At 44.3% G+C, this 19,175-nt stretch overlaps 1 protein-coding gene across 1 annotated transcript in view; it reads right to left on the bottom strand.

The window, feature by feature from the left end:
• The window catches only part of LOC112241913 (guanine nucleotide exchange factor DBS), a 103,487-nt gene extending 90,464 nt beyond the window's left edge, over positions 1–13,023 (bottom strand). The window contains exon 1 of the mRNA XM_042319856.1: positions 12,402–13,023. Coding sequence (XP_042175790.1) covers positions 12,402–12,480 — 79 coding nt within the window. The 5' untranslated portion in view covers positions 12,481–13,023. The remainder of the gene's footprint in view (positions 1–12,401) is intronic.
• Positions 13,024–19,175: the final 6,152 nt, after the last annotated feature.

Raw genomic sequence — 19,175 nt, forward strand, 5'->3', positions numbered from 1 at the left:
AGGAGAGAAGAGGAGGGGGAGGAGAGAAGAGGAGATAAGTGGAGATAAGAGGAGAGGAGGAGGAGAGAAGAGGAGAGAAGAGGAGAGAAGAGGAGAGGAGAGAAGAGGAGAGAAGAGGAGAGGAGGAGGAGAGAAGAGGAGAGAAGAGGAGAGAAGAGGAGATAAGTGGAGATAAGAGGAGAGGAGGAGGAGAGAAGAGGAGAGAAGAGGAGAGGAGAGAAGAGGAGAGAAGAGGAGAGAAGAGGAGAGGAGGAGGAGAGAAGAGGAGAGAAGAGGAGAGAAGAGGAGAGGAGGAGGAGAGAAGAGGAGAGAAGAGGAGATAAGAGGAGAGGAGGAGAGAAGAGGAGAGGAGGAGGAGAGAAGAGGAGAGAAGAGGAGATAAGAGGAGAGGAGGAGAGAAGAGGAGAGAAGGAGGAGAGAAGAGGAGAGAAGAGGAGAGAAGAGGTGGAGGGGTAGAAATATAGGGCAGCCATTTAAGCACAAATCCCCTTCTGCTGGGGTTAATTATACAGCCATCACTTCTTCTGCTCTAATCTCTCTCCCTCTCTCTCTCTCCCCTCCCTCTCTCCCTCCTCCCTCCGTGCCCAGTCTATCCCTTGTCCCATGGTGAAATGCGAACACAATCAGTCATGCTAGTGAATCACACACGGCTCAATAGTTCAATGAAGGCTCTGGACTACTAGAGGACTTAAATGTTCAGTTGAGAAAGCTGAGAAGTGCTGTGACTAGTCATTGACTGGGGGAGCTGGTCAAATTGGAAGACTAGCTTTCTCTACTGTTATTGTGAATAGTTGATGAGGAAAATGGCAGCTGCTGAGAGTTTGGGTATTAGGCATATAAACTAGGAATAAGTGTTACTAGTTAGTCAGGATTATTAGTCAGTCAGGGTTATTAGTTGGTCAGGGTTATCAGTCAGTCAGGGTTATTAGTTAGTCAGTGTTATTAGTCAGCCAGGGTTATTAGTTAGTCAGGGTTATTAGTTAGTCAGTGTTATTAGTTAGTCAGGGTTATTAGTCAGCCAGGGTTATTAGTTAGTCAGGGTTATTAGTTAGACAGTGTTATTAGTTAGTCAGGGTTATTAGTTAGTCAGGGTTATTAGTCAGCTAGGGTTATTAGTTAGTCAGGGTTATTAGTTAGTCAGTGTTATTAGTTAGTTGGGGTTATTAGTTAGTCAAGGTTATTAGCTAGTCAGTGTTATTAGTTAGTCAGGGTTATTAGTTAGTCAGTGTTATTAGTTAGTTGGGGTTATTAGTTAGTCAGGGTTATTAGTCAGTCGGTGTTATTAGTTAGTCAGGGTTATTAGTCAGCCAGGGTTATTAGTCAGTCAGGGTTATTAGTTAGTTAGGGTTATTTGTCAGTCAGTGTTATTAGTCAGCCAGGGTTATTAGTTAGTCAGTGTTATTAGTTAGTCAGGGTTATTAGTTAGTCAGGGTTATTAGTTAGTCAGTGTTATTAGTTAGTCAGGGTTATTAGTTAGTCAGGGTTATTAGTTAGTCAGTGTTATTAGTTAGTCAGGGTTATTAGTCAGCCAGGGTTATTAGCAGTAGGGGACAGGCAAGCTGACAGACTGTGCTTCCTGCTCCTGTTGTGCTACTGGCTTTGAATACAGATGAGAGGAGCTGCCTCTCTCTCCCATACTGATGAGAACATTGCAGAGAAGGAAAGAGGCACACCACACCATCACCCTCCCACTCTATACCCTCTCCTCTCTCTCTCATCACCCTCCCACTCTATACCCTCTCACTCTATACCCTCTCCTCTCTCTCTCATCACCCTCCCACTCTATACCCTCTCACTCTATACCCTCTCCTCTCTCTCTCATCACCCTCCCACTCTATACCCTCTCCTCTCTCTCTCTCATCACCCTCCCACTCTATACCCTCTCCTCTCTCTCTCATCACCCTCCCACTCTATACCCTCTCACTCTATACCCTCTCCTCTCATCAACCACCCTCTCTATACCCTCTCACTATATACCCTCTCTATCACACTCCCACTCTATACCCTCTCCTCTCCATCCCCCTCCCATGGTATAACCTCTCCCTCTCCATCACCCTCCCACTCTAAACCCTCTCCATCACCCTCCACTCTCTACCCTCTCCTCTCTCTCTCCATCACCCTCCCACTCTATACACTCTCCTCTCTCTCTCATCACCCTCCCACTCTATGCACTCTCCTCTCTATCACCCTCCCACTCTATACCCTCTCCTCTCTATCACACTCCCACTCTATACCCTCTCCTCTCTCTCATCACTCTATACCGTCTCTTCTCTATCACCCTCCCACTCTATACCCTCTCCTCTCTCTCATCACTCTATACCCTCTCCTCTCATCAACCACCCTCTCTATACCCTCTCACTATATACCCTCTCTATCACACTCCCACTCTATACCCTCTCCTCTCCATCCCCCTCCCATGGTATAACCTCTCCCTCTCCATCACCCTCCCACTCTAAACCCTCTCCATCACCCTCCACTCTCTACCCTCTCCTCTCTCTCTCCATCACCCTCCCACTCTATACACTCTCCTCTCTCTCTCATCACCCTCCCACTCTATGCACTCTCCTCTCTATCACCCTCCTGCTCTATACCCCCTCCTCTCTTCATCACCCTCCCACTCTATACCCTCTCGCTCTCTACCCTCTCCTCTCATCACCCTCTCACTCTATACCCTCTCGCTCTCTACCCTCTCCTCTCATCACCCTCTCACTCTATACCCTCTCGCTCTATACCCTCTCCTCTCTCTCCATCCCCCTCTCACTCTATACCCTCTCCTTTCTATCACCCTCCTGCTCTATACCCTCTCATCTCTCCATCACCCTCCCACTCTATACCCTCTCACTCTATACCCTCTCACTTGATACCCTCTCCTGTCTCTCTCATCACCCTCCTGCTCTATACCCTCTCTTCGCTCCATCACCCTCCCACTCTCAACCCCCAACTCTCCTCTCCATCCCCATCTCACTCTATACCCTCTCCTCTCTCCATCACCCTCTCACTCTATACCCTCTCCTCTCCTCTGATCACCCTCCCACTCTATACCATCTCCTCTCTCCATCACCCTTCCACTCTCAACCCCCTCCTCTCTCCATCACTCTCCCACTCTATACCCTCTCCTCTCTCCATCACCCTCCCACTCTATACCCTCTCCTCTCTCCATCACCCTCCCACTCTATACCCTCTCCTCTCTCCATCACCCTCCCACTCTCAACCCCTCTCTCCATCACCCTCTCACTCTATACCCTCTCCTCTCTCCATCACCCTCCCACTCTCAACCCCCTCCTCTCTCCACCACCCTCCCACTCTACACCCTCTCCTCTCTCCATCACCCTCCCACTCTATACCCTCTCATCACCCCCAACTCTATATCCTCTCCTCTCACTCTCCGTCACCCTCCCACTCTCTGTTCCACACACACACACACACACACACACACACACACACACACACACACACACACACACACACACACACACACACACACACACACACACACACACACACACACACACACACACACACAGCTTAATTCAAAACGCTGAACATTGAAACCCAGTTCCCTGTTTTGTCAAGCTTGAGACTGAGTTGTGGCTCGAGATTTCTGGGCTAGAAAGAAAACATGCCCATCCTGACAGTCCTCAAGGAATGGGTTGAGAAACACTAATCTAAAACAAGCATGGGCTCCTGGCAACCTTGCTGGTCATAAACCACAGAAACAGGAGTCAAGGTGAAGCTGTTCTGGCTGTGGACAAAATTTGTTTTCCATCTGCCTCAAATCATGCAGCCAGAAAACCAGGAACATTGTCAGACAAACTCCCTGTGTTATAATGCTGTAACATGATCTGAAGCCAGCCATTCCCTCCCTATGTAAACCCCATGAGCAGAAATAGAAGCATAGCTATTAAATAGAATTACTAGGCTTTTCATTGTCATGCACATTATCACCCATTTTTTCAGATGATGGCCACTATTATAAGACAGATCAGTGACGGGAAAATCCATTTGAATTCAATCACCTTTTGACTGCACCCCTTTTCAATTTGAACAAACCCTACCATACGTATTTGCCTGTTGTAGAAGTGCTCAGAAAGTGACTTTTTGGACCTGAATACCAAAACATTCAATAGATAAAGGTGCTCAAAGGGAACCTATTTAGCATAACACACCATACCATGAGACTTTCATGTCTTCATCCCTGGAAAGAAAAACGGCTAAGATTAATTTAATTTAAAAGTGTACAAACAGGGTTGTCAAATTTTATCATTTATTTTTTAATAAAAATGTCATTTTTTTTAACATTAAACATGAATGATCTAAAGATGCGTAAACTCAAACAAAAAAATCCATATTGGCACATATGTTGTAGCTTTAGTCCCTATTTACATCATCTGAGGTTTTTGTGTTGTTCCCGGGCATCAATTGAGAAACAACATGAGTACTTAAGTTGACATTTGATGGTTGGTGGATCGGGGGCCATCTTTGTGGTTGTCATTAGATTTTAACATTTGATGGTTGGTGGATCGGGGGCCATCTTTGTGGTTGTCATTAGATTTTAACATTTGATGGTGGGTGGATCGGGGGCCATCTTTGTGGTTGTCATTAGATTTTAACATTTGATGGTTGGTGGATCGGGGCCATCTTTGTGGTTGTCATTAGATTTTAACATTTGATGGTTGGTGGATCGGGGCCATCTTTGTGGTTGTCATTAGATTTTAACATTTGATGGTTGGTGGATCGGGGCCATCTTTGTGGTTGTCATTAGATTTTAACATTTGATGGTTGGTGGATCGGGGGCCATCTTTGTGGTTGTCATTAGATTTTAACATTTGATGGTTGGTGGATCGGGGCCATCTTTGTGGTTGTCATTAGATTTTAACATTTGATGGTGGGTGGATCGGGGCCATCTTTGTGGTTGTCATTAGATTTTAACATTTGATGGTTGGTGGATCGGGGGCCATCTTTGTGGTTGTCATTAGATTTTAACATTTGATGGTTGGTGGATCGGGGCCATCTTTGTGGTTGTCATTAGATTTTAACATTTGATGGTTGGTGGATCGGGGGCCATCTTTGTGGTTGTCATTAGATTTTAACATTTGATGGTTGGTGGATCGGGGGCCATCTTTGTGGTTGTCATTAGATTTTAACATTTGATGGTTGGTGGATCGGGGGCCATCTTTGTGGTTGTCATTAGATTTTAACATTTGAATTCAAACGTGTACCAGCTAAATTGCAGTGATATGAAGGGAGAGGTCCATTCTATGAGTTATATTTCTATGACTGAAATCACACCCACCCTGTATTCAAGAGCATGCTGTGCCAACTGATAGCGGGCACAACATAAACACCTCAGATTACGTCAAATAGGGTCTAAGCTAGTTTTAAGATAATGTTTTTAGCAGTGGAGGCTGGTGGGAGGAGCTATAGGAGTACAGGCTCATTGTAATGGCTGGAATGGAATATATGGAACGGAGTCAAACATGTCAAACATATGGAAACCACGTTTGACTCCATTAATTATATTCCAGCCATTACAATGAGCTCGTCCTCCTATAGCTCCTCCCACCAGCCTCCACTGGTTTTTAGATAACTGACAGTAGAGGTTAAAAGATGCCATAGTTCTTCTTAAAAATGTAGGACATTAGAAAAATGTTTGACAACCCTGTTTGTAAGCGTTTAAATTATATAAAACTCAACCGTTTATCTTTTCAAGCGATGAAGACATGATTGTCTCATGGTATGGCGGGGTATGCAAAATGGGTCAACTTTGAGCACCTTTATCTATTGAATGTTTTGGCATTCAGGTCCAAGAAGTCACTTTCTGACCTCTTCTACCAAGGGCAAACATGTGTGGAAAGCTGTTTTTAAATCAAAAGGAATGCTGTCAAAAAGGGAATGTACTCAAATAGATTTACCCTGACACAATTATTTAAAAAACATAGTGTTTGTGTGATCGACAGATGTAAGATCTTAATTTGACCAATATTGTCACAGCAAAATAATCCTGCATCAACAGGATTTCAACGTTTAGTCCATAATGCTGCTTGATTAGTTTTTGGTTAGGCTATTAGCTGGTCAAAATGAGGCTACACGAGAAGTGGTAAACTTCTGTGTGTTATTGCAGGTTTTCAGTGAATTTATGTACATCACTAAGCTCATCTGCATTTCCTGCTGCGCATGAAAATTCTCAGCAACAAAAGAGTGATCAAATGAAGATCCTACATTTGTAGATGTGCCAGTGGGTGGATTAACTGGAAGTAGGTCAAATCAGCCAGTTAGGAAATAGAGGAGAGAAGTGATCTCCACACACTCTCTGCTGATTACAACACGTTATATTCCTGATGAGAGAGAGAGAGAGTCTTTCTGCAGCAAGGTCTAGTTCAGATTAGAAATCACAAAGACAAAACTAGAATTTAGTCAGCCAGGGCGGTGTTGTATGGTGTGTGTGTGCCTGCCACACTGCAAGTTGAGTTGAATTGTACAGCGCAGAACGCACAGTATACAGACAGTAATAGATGATGACTAAATCTTTATCTCTCGTTGACTCTCTCTCTGCTGTCTACTATGATCAGTGTGAGGGCATGGTTCAGGGTGAGAGGCCTATGTCCTATTTCTCTCTCATGGCCGGAGGGAAATCTCATTCTACCTAACAACAGGCAACAAAAAGACTGCTAAAAACAAAAGCTTCATCAAAGACCAGAGAGACAGGTGATTTGTCCAAAGAAACACAGGGAGGTATCTGTCTTTATATGAGGCAGTCTTGGTCCAGTAATATGAGATTTGGAAGACCTTGAGGACTAGGAAGGGTGGATCTCATACCTGTCCATGACTGCTTCCTCTCTGCCATCACACACCTGTCCATGACTCCTTCCTCTCTACAATCACTCACCTGTCCATGACTCCTTCCTCTCTACCATCACCCACCTGTCTGTGACTCCCTCCTCTCTACAATCACTCACCTGTCCATGACTCCTTCCTTTCTACCATCACTCACCTGTCCATGACTCCTTCCTTTCTACCATCACCCACCTGTCTGTGACTCCCTCCTCTCTACAATCACTCACCTGTCCATGACTCCTTCCTTTCTACCATCACTCACCTGTCCATGACTCCTTCCTCTCTGCCATCACTCACCTGTCCATGACTCCTTCCTTTCTACCATCACTCACCTGTCCATGACTCCTTCCTTTCTACCATCACACACCTGTCCATGACTCCTTCCTCTCTGCCATCACTCACCTGTCCATGACTCCTTCCACTCTGCCATCATTCACCTGTCCATGACTCCTTCCACTCTGCCATCATTCACCTGTCCATGACTCCTTCCACTCTGCCTTCACATCACACAGCATCCAACCCACACACACATTAACGGAACATGATCCCCACTAACACAGTAACACCACATATACACACAAACACACACACTCCTCTAAATAACATCTCCAAAGCTTGTATGAATCCATTGAGCTGACGGCCATAACATTGACACTGGTGTTGCCGTGGTAACAGTTATATCTGTTCACAGTATTGTCAAGTACAGTAGGAGGATATATCACCTCTCTAAGTCTGTCTGACCAACATCCATCTGACCAATATCTGGAGAGCTGCCTCCTTAGGCCTTAAGCTGATATTATATATTTTATTGTCACAGATACCGGAGAGGTGCAGTGAAATGTGTTGTTTTACAGGATCAACCATAATAGTATGGAGCAAATGAAGCAAATTAAGGTTAATTGCCTTGCTCAAGGGCACATCAACAGATTTTTCATCTTGTCGGCTCGGGTATTCGAAATGCTCGGGTAGACTGGCCCCACGCTCGGCCCAAGTGTGTGTGAAGTGTGTATACACTAATTTTGCCAACATATTTCCCCAAACGGCCCGCCCGGCGAAGGGAAGGCGCCCTGTGCGAAACATTCTATGAGAAACAATGACATACCCTCTGAATGACCTAAAGGCATACATCCCATAATGTTCTTTCACAGTCAGGCCTAACCAATCTGTACTGTGCAGTAGGCTAATAGTAGGCCTACTATAGAGCCCCACAGTGGAGGTGGCATAATACCCATAAAACCTAGTGGTCAAAAAAAAAAAAAACATGTCCTCATCTAGTATTGTAAGAGCTTTCATTGTCTGCTTATATGCCCCCTTTATTTATCCTACAGTTGTGACTTGGTGTACACGGAAAATACTGTAAGAGCAGCCCATGTTCTGCGTTCTGTTGCTGTACATTTCTAAAGTGCTGAACACAGTTATATTGACTATGTCCGTCTTAGCTCGCTCATTAATGTCTTAATCGAAAATACGGAATGCCTCTTATCCGTTCCTCGTTCCCTTATGCCATAGTTTGTACATCTCAATTGTCAGTAGAAACCACCATTTTTAAAGCAAGTCAGCCATATCAGCTATGTTTTTTTTAAAGGCAGTAAACAAGGCTGAATTAACTGTTTCGCTACCAGACAAGGCCCTGCTGATAGCCAGGTGTAGCAGTGATAAGGATTCACTCCATGGTGCTGAAAAGAAAGCTCTGCTGTTGGGGCAGCTTTATGTAGGCCCAGTTTGTGGGCACCGTTTGTCGCCGTTATAGTGCAGTCAATGTATTGTTTAGTGCTGTGTCGTGGCTTTGGTGGCATGCATCTAAAACAAATTTGGGGGAGTTTGCCCCTGCAAGATTTACATGCTGGGCCGACATACAAGTTCCTTACTTTTTTCCCCTTCTATTTGCCCTCTTCCAGTTTTGTGGTAATGCTGCAATCAGTTGGTTGTAATTTTGGACAGAGCAGACATTTCCATATGTCTGTGTTAGCTGCATGTGTGACATATGGTGGGGCAAAAAAGTATTTAGTCAGCCACCAATTGTGCAAGTTCTCCCACTTAAAAAGATGAGAGAGGCCTGTAATTGTCATCATAGGTACACTTCAACTATGACAGACAAAATGAAAAAAAAAAATCCAGAAAATCACATTGTAGGATTTTTAATGAATTTATTTGCAAATCATGGTGGAAAATAAGTATTTGGTCACCTACAAACAAGCAAGATTTCTGGCTCTCACAGACCTGTAACTTCTTCTTTAAGAGGCTCCTCTGTCCTCCACTCGTTACCTGTATTAATGGCACCTGTTTGAACTTGTTATCAGTATAAAAGACACCTGTCCACAACCTCAAACAGTCACACTCCAAACTCCACTATGGCCAAGACCAAAGAGCTGTCAAAGGACACCAGAAACAAAATTGTAGACCTGCACCAGGCTGGGAAGACTGAATCTGCAATAGGTAAGCAGCTTGGTTTGAAAAAAATCAACTGTGGGAGCAATTATTAGGAAATGGAAGACATACAAGACCACTGATAATCTCCCTCGATCTGGGACTCCACGCAAGATCTCACCCCGTGGGGTCAAAATGATCACAAGAACAGTGAGCAAAAATCCCAGAGCCACACGGGGGACCTAATGAATGACCTGCAGAGAGCTGGGACCAAAGTAACAAAGCCTACCATCAGTAACACACTATGCCGCCAGGGACTCAAATCCTGCAGTGCCAGACGTGTCCACCTGCTTAAGCCAGTACATGTCCAGGCCCGTCTGAAGTTTGCTAGAGAGCATTTGGATGATCCAGAAGAAGATTGGGAGAATGTCAGATGAAACCAAAATATAACTTTTTGGTAAAAACTCAACTCGTCGTGTTTGGAGGACAAAGAATGCTGAGTTGCATCCAAAGAACACCATACCTACTGTGAAGCATGGGGGTGGAAACATCATGCTTTGGGGCTGTTTTTCTGCAAAGGGACCAGGATGACTGATCCGTGTAAAGGAAAGAATGAATGGGGCCATGTATCGTGATATTTTGAGTGAAAAACTCCTTCCATCAGCAAGGGCATTGAAGATGAAACGTGGCTGGGTCTTTCAGCATGACAATGATCCCAAACACACCACCCGGGCAATGAAGGAGTGGCTTCGTAAGAAGCATTTCAAGGTCCTGGAGTGGCCTAGCCAGTCTCCAGATCTCAACGTCATAGAAAATCTTTTGAGGGAGTTGAAAGTCCGTGTTGCCCAGCAACAGCCCCAAAACATCACTGCTCTAGAGGAGATCTGCATGGAGGAATGGGCCAAAATACCAGCAACAACAGTGTGTGAAAACCTTGTGAAGACAGAAAATGTTTGACCTCTGTCATTGCCAACAAAGAGTATATAACAAAGTATTGAGATAAACTTTTGTTATTGACCAAATACTTATTTTCCACCATAATTTTCAAATAAATTCATTAAAAATGAATGCATGTATGCATGTGCTCGTACGTGGGTGTGTGTGTGTGTACATGCATGTGCTCGTACGTGTGTGTGTGTATGCGTGTGCTCGTACGTGTGTGTGTGTGCATGCGTGTGCTCGTACGTGTGTGTATGCATGTGCTTGTACGTGTGTGTGTGTGTATGCATGTGCTCGTACCTGTGTGTATGTGTGTGTGTGCATGTGCTCGTACATGTGTGTGTGTGTGTATGCATGTGCTCGTACATGTGTGTGTGTGTGTATGAATGTGCTCGTACGTGGGTGTGTGTGTGTACATGCATGTGCTCGTACATGTGTGTGTGTGTGTGTGTGTGTGTGTGTGTTTGTGTGTGTGTATGCATGTGCTTGTGTGTGTGTATGCATGTGCTTGTGTGTGTGTGTGTGTGTGTGTGTGTTCATACGTGTGTGTGTGTTCCTAGTGCCTGGTCTCAGAGAGCTAGCTAACAGAAATGTGTAACTCAACAGGAGGCCAGAGTGTAGGCCAGAGTGTAGGACAGCGTGTCGGCCAGAGTGTCGGCCAGAGTGTAGGCCAGAGTGTAGGCCAGAGTGTAGGCCAGAGTGTAGACCAGAGTGTCGGCCAGAGTGTAGGCCAGAGTGTAGACCAGAGTGTTGGCCCAACCAGCACGAATCACACTAATAGGATGAGACGGATTGAGAGGATCATTGGCTGTCTAATTACAGGTTATCCTGTGACTAGGGGAGCATCATAAGGATATTAAATCATATCTGATATTATAGGCCTATATACACTGAGTGTACAAAACATTAAGAACTGCTTCCTAATATTGAGTTGCGCCCTGTTTTTGCCCTCAGAACAGCCTCAATTCGTCGCGGCAGTGACTCTATAAGGTGTCGAAAACATTCCACAGGGATGCTGGTCCATGTTGACTCCAATGATTCCCACAGTTGTGTGAAGTTGGTTGGATGTCCTTTGGGTGGTGGACCATTCTTGATACACATGGGAAACTGTTGAGCATGAAAAACCCAGCAGCATTGAAGTTCTTGACACAAACCAGTGCGTCTGGCAACTACTACCATACCCCTTTCAAAGGCACTTAAATATTTTGTCCTGCCGATTCAGCCTCTGAATGGCACACAGACACAATCCATGTCTTATTGTCTCAAGGCTTAACAATCCTTCTATAACCTGTCTCCTCCCCTTCATGTACACTGATTTAAAGGGATTTAACAATCCTTCTATAACCTGTCTCCTCCCCTTCATCTACACTGATTAAAAGGGATTTAACAAGTGACATCAATAAGGGATCATAGCTTCGTCAAAATATGTCATGGAAAGAGCATCCGTAATGTTTTGTACACGCAATGTAAGTACAGACACTCATATTTGAGTCATTTAGCAGACACTCTTATCCAGAGAGACTTACAGGTGAAAGTAGGGTTAAGTGCTGTGCTCAAGAGCACATCAGATTTTTCACCTAATCAGATCGAGGATTCGAACCAGCAACCTTTTGTTTACTAGCCCAACATTTCTAACCCGCTAGGCTACCTAAATCTTTCAACATAAAACCACACAGTCTCTGGCGTTTTTGGAGACCTGACTATCGTAGGAAGGAATGTCAGAGGAGATGTTATGTATATGTCAAATCTAGATAAGATGCTGGGAGATACTGATGTGAAGCGACAAGATATGCAGCATCTGTTCTCCTACTACAGTCTTACACGATGTCAAAATGGTGTCAAAATGTACCACATCTTCATACTTGGACCTTCAGGGTGGTGAAATAAATGGTGTAAACGGGTGATTGTGTTTCCCTAACAAGACCTATCTGACCTGGTTATACAGTAATTACTATGTAATACAGTAGGTATCTACAATAACAATCAAGCCTACTCATCTAGTTCTCTATTCAACCAATCAGCCAATCTATTCCTGATTGCAGTATCCCAGAGCTGCAGGGGTTCTGATGATTTAGGTCAATATCACACGACACGCAGACACACATTATATTTTAGCTCCAAAACACAGCGTCACAGAACATAGCTTCAGTAAGTGCCCTCCCACACTGATCGGTGCATCATTGACAAGAATGACATATGGTGTACATACGTATTATTTACATACAGGCATTCCTATAGATAGCCATACTGTTGACACATACCAACATTTTGGATGACCAGTCTGAGTCTTTCTAGCATCGTTCCAAGGGCCATCTCCTCCGTCTTCATCCACAGCATCATCCTCAGGAGGGGGAACGGGAGCCCGGCTACCCAGAGAAGGGACTCCGTGGCTGGGGATAGATGGAGCCTGCCTGTGTGTATGTCTGGTGCTCCAAACAGCCAATGCTGTGGAGAAGGGAGCGAGGGGGACTGGCGCAGCTGCTTAGCCAAAGGGAGAGGAGGCAAGAGGGGGATACTGCAGAGTTACTAGCCCAGGGTAAGGATTCTACGGAGGGGGAGAAAGAGACGAGAGGTGTGCCTGGCTGGCTGACTCACACTGCAGATGGTGTGGATGGAGTGAGAGATGCTGCAGAAAGGAGAGAGAAGCAAGGGATGTTTCAGAGAGAAGAGAGGATGCTGGCTGCAGAGAGGGGATGGGGAGGATGCTGAAGCTGTGATAGATGCAGACCGGCTGCACTGATGGAGAGATGCAGAGTGGGGGATGCCAGCAGTGGAGAAGGGAAGGAGGAGAGGAGGAGGGGAGGACACTGAACATGTATGCATGCAACCTTCAGTAGCAACATGCGCATGCAGTCCTAGAGAGAAGGAGTGAAGAGGGGGGATTGCAGGCATGTCCAATTTTTGCAGACGCACACACACACACACACACACACACACACACACACACACACACACACACACACACACACACACACAGGGAGGGAGACAGAGAGGGAAAGAGACAGGGAGGGAGACAGAGCGAGGGAAAGAGAGAGGGAGGGAGACAGAGGGAGGGAAAGAGACAGGGAGGGAGACAGAGAGAGGGAAAAAGAGAGAGGGAGGGAGAGAGACAGAGAGAGGGAAAGAGACAGGGAGGGAGACAGAGAGAGGGAAAGAGACAGGGAGGGAGACAGAGAGAGGGAAAGAGAGTGAGGGAGGCAGAGAGAGGGAAAGAGACAGGGAGTGAGACAGAGAGAGGGAAAGAGAGAGGGAGAGAGAGAGAGGGAGGGAGACAGAGAGAGGGAGACAGAGAGAGGGAGGGAGACAGAGAGAGGAAAAGAGAGAGGGAGGGAGACAGAGAGAGGGAAAGAGAGAGGGAGTGAGACAGAGAGAGGGAAAGAGACAGGGAGTGAGACAGAGAGAGGGAAAGAGAGAGGGAGGGAGACAGAGAGGGAAAGAGAGAGTGAGGGAGACAGAGAGAGGGAAAGCGAGAGTGAGGGAGACAGAGAGAGGGAAAGCGAGAGGGATGAGACAGAGAGAGGGAAAGAGACAGGGAGGGAGACAGAGAGAGGGAAAGAGACAGGGAGACAGAGAGAGGGAAAGAGACAGGGAGTGAGACACAGAGAGGGAAAGAGAGAGGGAGACAGAGAGAGGGAGGGAGACAGAGAGAGGGAAAGAGACAGGGAGGGAGACAGAGAGAGGGAAAGAGAGAGGGAGGGAGACAGAGAGAGGGAAAGAGAGAGGGAGGGAGACAGAGAGAGGGAAAGAGAGAGGGAGGGAGACAGAGAGAGGGAAAGAGAGAGGGAGGGAGACAGAGAGAGGGAAAGCGAGAGGGATGGAGACAGAGAGAGGGAAAGAGACAGGGAGGGAGACAGAGAGAGGGAAAGAGACAGGGAGGGAGACAGAGAGAGGGAAAGAGACAGGGAGACAGAGAGAGGGAAAGAGAAAGGGAGGGAGACAGAGAGAGGGAAAGAGAAAGGGAGGGAGACAGAGAGAGGGAAAGAGAAAGGGAGGGAGACAGAGAGAGGGAAAGAGACAGGGAGACAGAGAGAGGGAAAGAGAAAGGGAGGGAGACAGAGAGGGAAAGAGACAGGGAGACAGAGAGAGGGAAAGAGAGAGGGAGGGAGACAGAGAGAGGGAAAGAGACAGGGAGGGAGACAGAAAGGGAAAGAGAGAGGGAGGGAGACAGAGATAGGGAAAGAGAGAGGGAGGGAGACAGAGAGAAGGAAAGAGAGAGGGAGGGAGACAGAGAGAGGGAAAGAGAGAGGGAGGGAGACAGAGAGAGGGAAAGAGAGAGGGAGGGAGACAGAGAGAGGGAAAGAGAGAGGGAGGGAGACAGAGAGAGGGAAAGAGAGAGGGAGGGAGACAGAGAGAGGGAAAGAGAGAGGGAGGGAGACAGGGAGACAGAGAGAGGGAGGGAGACAGAGAGAGGGAAAGAGAGAGGGAGGGAGACAGAGAGAGGGAAAGAGAGAGGGAGGGAGACAGAGAGAGGGAAAGAGAGAGGGAGGGAGACAGAGAGAGGGAAAGAGAGAGGGAGGGAGACAGAGAGAGGGAAAGAGAGAGGGAGGGAGACAGGGAGACAGAGAGAGGGAGGGAGACAGAGAGAGGGAAAGAGACAGGGAGACAGAGAGGGAGGGAGACAGGGTGGGAGACAGAGAGAGGGAGGGAGACAGGGTGGGCGGGTAGAGAAAAGTAAAAGGAGAAAAGATAAAAGGTTTACCTCATCCTTATTAACAACATGATGATTCATTCTCTGGGGATGTTTTCTAAACAGGCTCTGGGATTAGCTGTTCTCTATCACCACCATGTGGCCACTCTGTGTCATTACAACCCATTACTGCAGTGCAGAGACACAGGACACTAGGCCCTTCAACCTCGTCAGGTCACCTATATCTTTCAATAAGAATGCAGATACTGTGACATATAGGAAGACAGGATGGAGTTCGACAAACCGGTGAGTTTTATCATTTCTTTATTACAAGCAGAATGACATCACAGAGCTTTCCCCTCATTCGCTACAGATAGGCAGGCAAAATGTCAACAGATGAACATATTTTAAAATCTTTGTAGAAAAACAACCTTGAAAATGGCTCATGAATACAAACAGTACTGTAGGTTTCTATGTGATACAGCATATACTGTTTACCTTTAGAGAGCACAGTATAGTAGTTGACGTTACATTTCATTTGTGAGAGTATCACAAGTTCAGAAGCAGTATGGTGAGAGCACTTGGAGCTGTGCTGATAATGTGTTTATAAAAGAAGTGGACATTATGGTCAGCGACAGTCACAGGGCTGGTGTGTTTAACCAATGAGAGACAGAGACAGTATTCATTGACTAATAATATATTCATATTCAATATTCATTGACTAATCAAGTATTTGGTCACTTATTCTCTCACTGTGATCTTGAAAACAAAAATGTAACACAAAATATTTTATGAGACGAGTGATGGGAGACTACATAGAAATATAATCTCTGTGGGTGACTACATAGAAATATAATCTCTGTGGGTGACTACATAGAATTATAATCTCTGTGGGTGACTACATAGAATTATAATCTCTGTTGGTGACTACATAGAAATATAATCTCTGTGGGTGACTACATAGAATTATAATCTCTGTTGGTGACTACATAGAAATATAATCTCTGTGGGTGACTACATAGAAATATAATCTCTGTGGGTGACTACATAGAATTATAATCTCTGTGGGTGACTACATAGAATTATAATCTCTGTTGGTGACTACATACAAATATAATCTCTGTGGGTGACTACATAGAATTATAATCTCTGTGGGTGACTACATAGAAATATAATCTCTGTGGGTGACTACATAGAAATATAATCTCTGTGGGTGACTACATAGAAATATAATCTCTGTGGGTAACTACATAGAAATATAATCTCTGTGGGTAACTACATAGAAATATAATCTCTGTGGGTGACTACATAGAATTATAATCTCTGTGGGTAACTACATAGAAATATAATCTCTGTTGGTGACTACATACAAATATAATCTCTGTGGGTGACTACATAGAAATATAATCTCTGTGGGTAACTACATAGAAATATAATCTCTGTGGGTAACTACATAGAAATATAATCTCTGTGGGTGACTACATAGAAATATAATCTCTGTGGGTGACTACATACAAATATAATCTCTGTGGGTGACTACATACAAATATAATCTCTGTGGGTGACTACATAGAAATATAATCTCTGTGGGTGACTACATAGAAATATAATCTCTGTGGGTGACTACATACAAATATAATCTCTGTGGGTGACTACATACAAATATAATCTCTGTGGGTGACTACATACAAATATAATCTCTGTGGGTGACTACATAGAAATATAATCTCTGTGGGTAACTACATAGAAATATAATCTCTGTGGGTGACTACATAGAAATATAATCTCTGTGGGTGACTACATACAAATATAATCTCTGTGGGTGACTACATACAAATATAATCTCTGTGGGTGACTACATACAAATATAATCTCTGTGGGTGACTACATACAAATATAATCTCTGTGGGTGACTAGCCTACTCATGGTCAGGTCACTTACATGAATCAGGTCACTTACAGTAGCAGAAAGTGGGAGTCACTATCATCTAAACGTCTTCAGAGGGTTTATTCTGTGGAAATACCTTTTCATTTGGGTTGTTACAAAAACCAAAAGCAAAATGATAAATACATAAGAGTTGAAATAAAGTCTTCTCCCCTGGATCAAACACTAGCAAAAGAAAAATCAACAAAAATAATGTGTATTTTCAATCAAATTGATAAGATAACAATAATCAGAATCAGAATCAGAATAATGTGACATGATTTGACCTCCCATCCAATGATTTGACACAGTAACACAAACAGTGAAAACTCTCCCCATAAGCAGCAGTCTGAATTTGGCCCAGCTACACTGTATTGAGACCAGCCTTTTGTAATGACAAAAACATCAAAACACCAGCCCAATTCTGATAATTTTCCCACGAATTGGTCTTTTGACCAATCACATCAGATCTGATGTGAAAAGATCTGATGTGATTGGTCAAAAGACCAATTTGTGGAAAAATGATCAGAATTGGGCTGGCTGTGAAAACACAGCCTATGTCATGTCCGTTGGAAGTCATGCATTCATTGTCTGATGTTTTTGTCATTAAATACAGTGTAGCTGGGACAAATTCAGACTGCTGCTTATGGGGAGAGTTTTCACTGTTTGTGTTACTGTGTCAAATCATCATGAAGTCCTCTTTACAGTGGGTCTGATACAATGGAGGCTGCTGATGGGAGGATGGCTCATAATGTCTGGAACGGAGTAAATGGAATAGTATCAAGCACATTTTTTTGGTACCATTCCTTTCACTCAATTCCAGCCATTATTACGAGCCATCCTCCCCTCAGCAGCCTCCATTGGTCTGATATATAACATTCATGATAACCCCTTAGAATCCATGTCAGTAAGCTCAACCAAATGGGTCTAGTCATAAACAAACATAAAACCTGAACACTGAACTTTAAACCCCCCAAAACCGACAGAGTGGTGCCCTGTTGCAAAGACAACACGAGACACAATGTCTACTGTATAGAGATATTTGTTGTATGTGTCAGCACTCAGCAGACCAATGAACATACAAATATGCTTATGAATCCAGTGACTTTCAGAGTCTCTCACTAACACCACAGATGTCACTAACACCACAGATGTCACTAAACACCACATATGTCATTAACACCACAGATGTCACTAAACACCACAGATGTCACTAAACACCACAGATGTCACTAACACCACAGATGTCATTAACACCACAGCTGTCACTAACACCACAGATGTCACTAACACCACAGATGTCACTAACACCACAGATGTCACTAACACCACAGATGTCACTAACACCACAGATGTCACTAACACCACAGATGTCACTAACACCACAGATGTCATTAACACCACAGATGTCACTAACACCACAGATGTCATTAACACCACAGATGTCATTAACACCACAGCTGTCACTAACACCACAGATGTCACTAACACCACAGATGTCACTAACACCACAGATGTCATTAACCACAGATGTCACTAACACCACAGATGTCACTAACACCACAGATGTCACTAACACCACAGATGTCACTATAACCACAGATGTCACTATAACCACAGATGAGCTTGGAAAAAGGCAGATGTTTCACCTCAGACTTTTACATGTTAGAAACGTGGAAAATAGATGAATTCAACATCATCTACAATCATTTACATAGAGCATGTGGCGAACCAATCATATCATTCATATGACATTCTAGAAAGATGGATTTGATTGTGACTGCGCTGTTTGATTCAAGTCTTTGCATTCATTTTTAAAAATGTATTTCCCAAACCCCTACCACTGCCCCCCCAATACATATATCCATTAGTTTAAGTTACATCCATACATGGTAAACAACCTGCATTCATAATATATACCACGTAAAATATCTCAGTGCATAATCAAACAGATATGAAAAGCCATAACCTGGTGCGATAAAGATATACCATTCTAGAGTACGGACAAGAACCTTTAAATAACGGAACAAACACGGTCTTTAGACAACATAGCATAATGCAAGCATCACTGAACAATGAGCCATTAAAACATCCATGAAGGAGCCCTATCAGTCTGTGTACAGGGCATAGATATCGGTCTGACTCATAGGTCTGACCCAAACAGAGTGCTGTTACGGTGTATGGCCACATTGTATATAAAGTTGAAGACGGAAGTTTACATACAACTTAGCCAAATACATTTAAACTCAGTTTTTCACAATTCCTGACATTTAGTCCTAGTAAAAATTAGTTAATTAGTTAGGATCACCACTTTATTTTAAGAATGTGAAATGTCAGAATAATAGTAGAGAAAATGATTAATTTCAGCTTTTATTTCTTTCATCACATTCCCAGTGTGTCAGAAGATTACATACACTCAATTATTATTTGGTAGCATTGCTTTTAAATTGTTTAATTTGGGTCAAACGTTTTGGGTAGCCTTCCA

Source organism: Oncorhynchus tshawytscha, linkage group LG03 (genome assembly GCF_018296145.1).
Source record: "Oncorhynchus tshawytscha isolate Ot180627B linkage group LG03, Otsh_v2.0, whole genome shotgun sequence".
NCBI classification, from domain to species: Eukaryota; Metazoa; Chordata; class Actinopteri; order Salmoniformes; family Salmonidae; genus Oncorhynchus; species Oncorhynchus tshawytscha.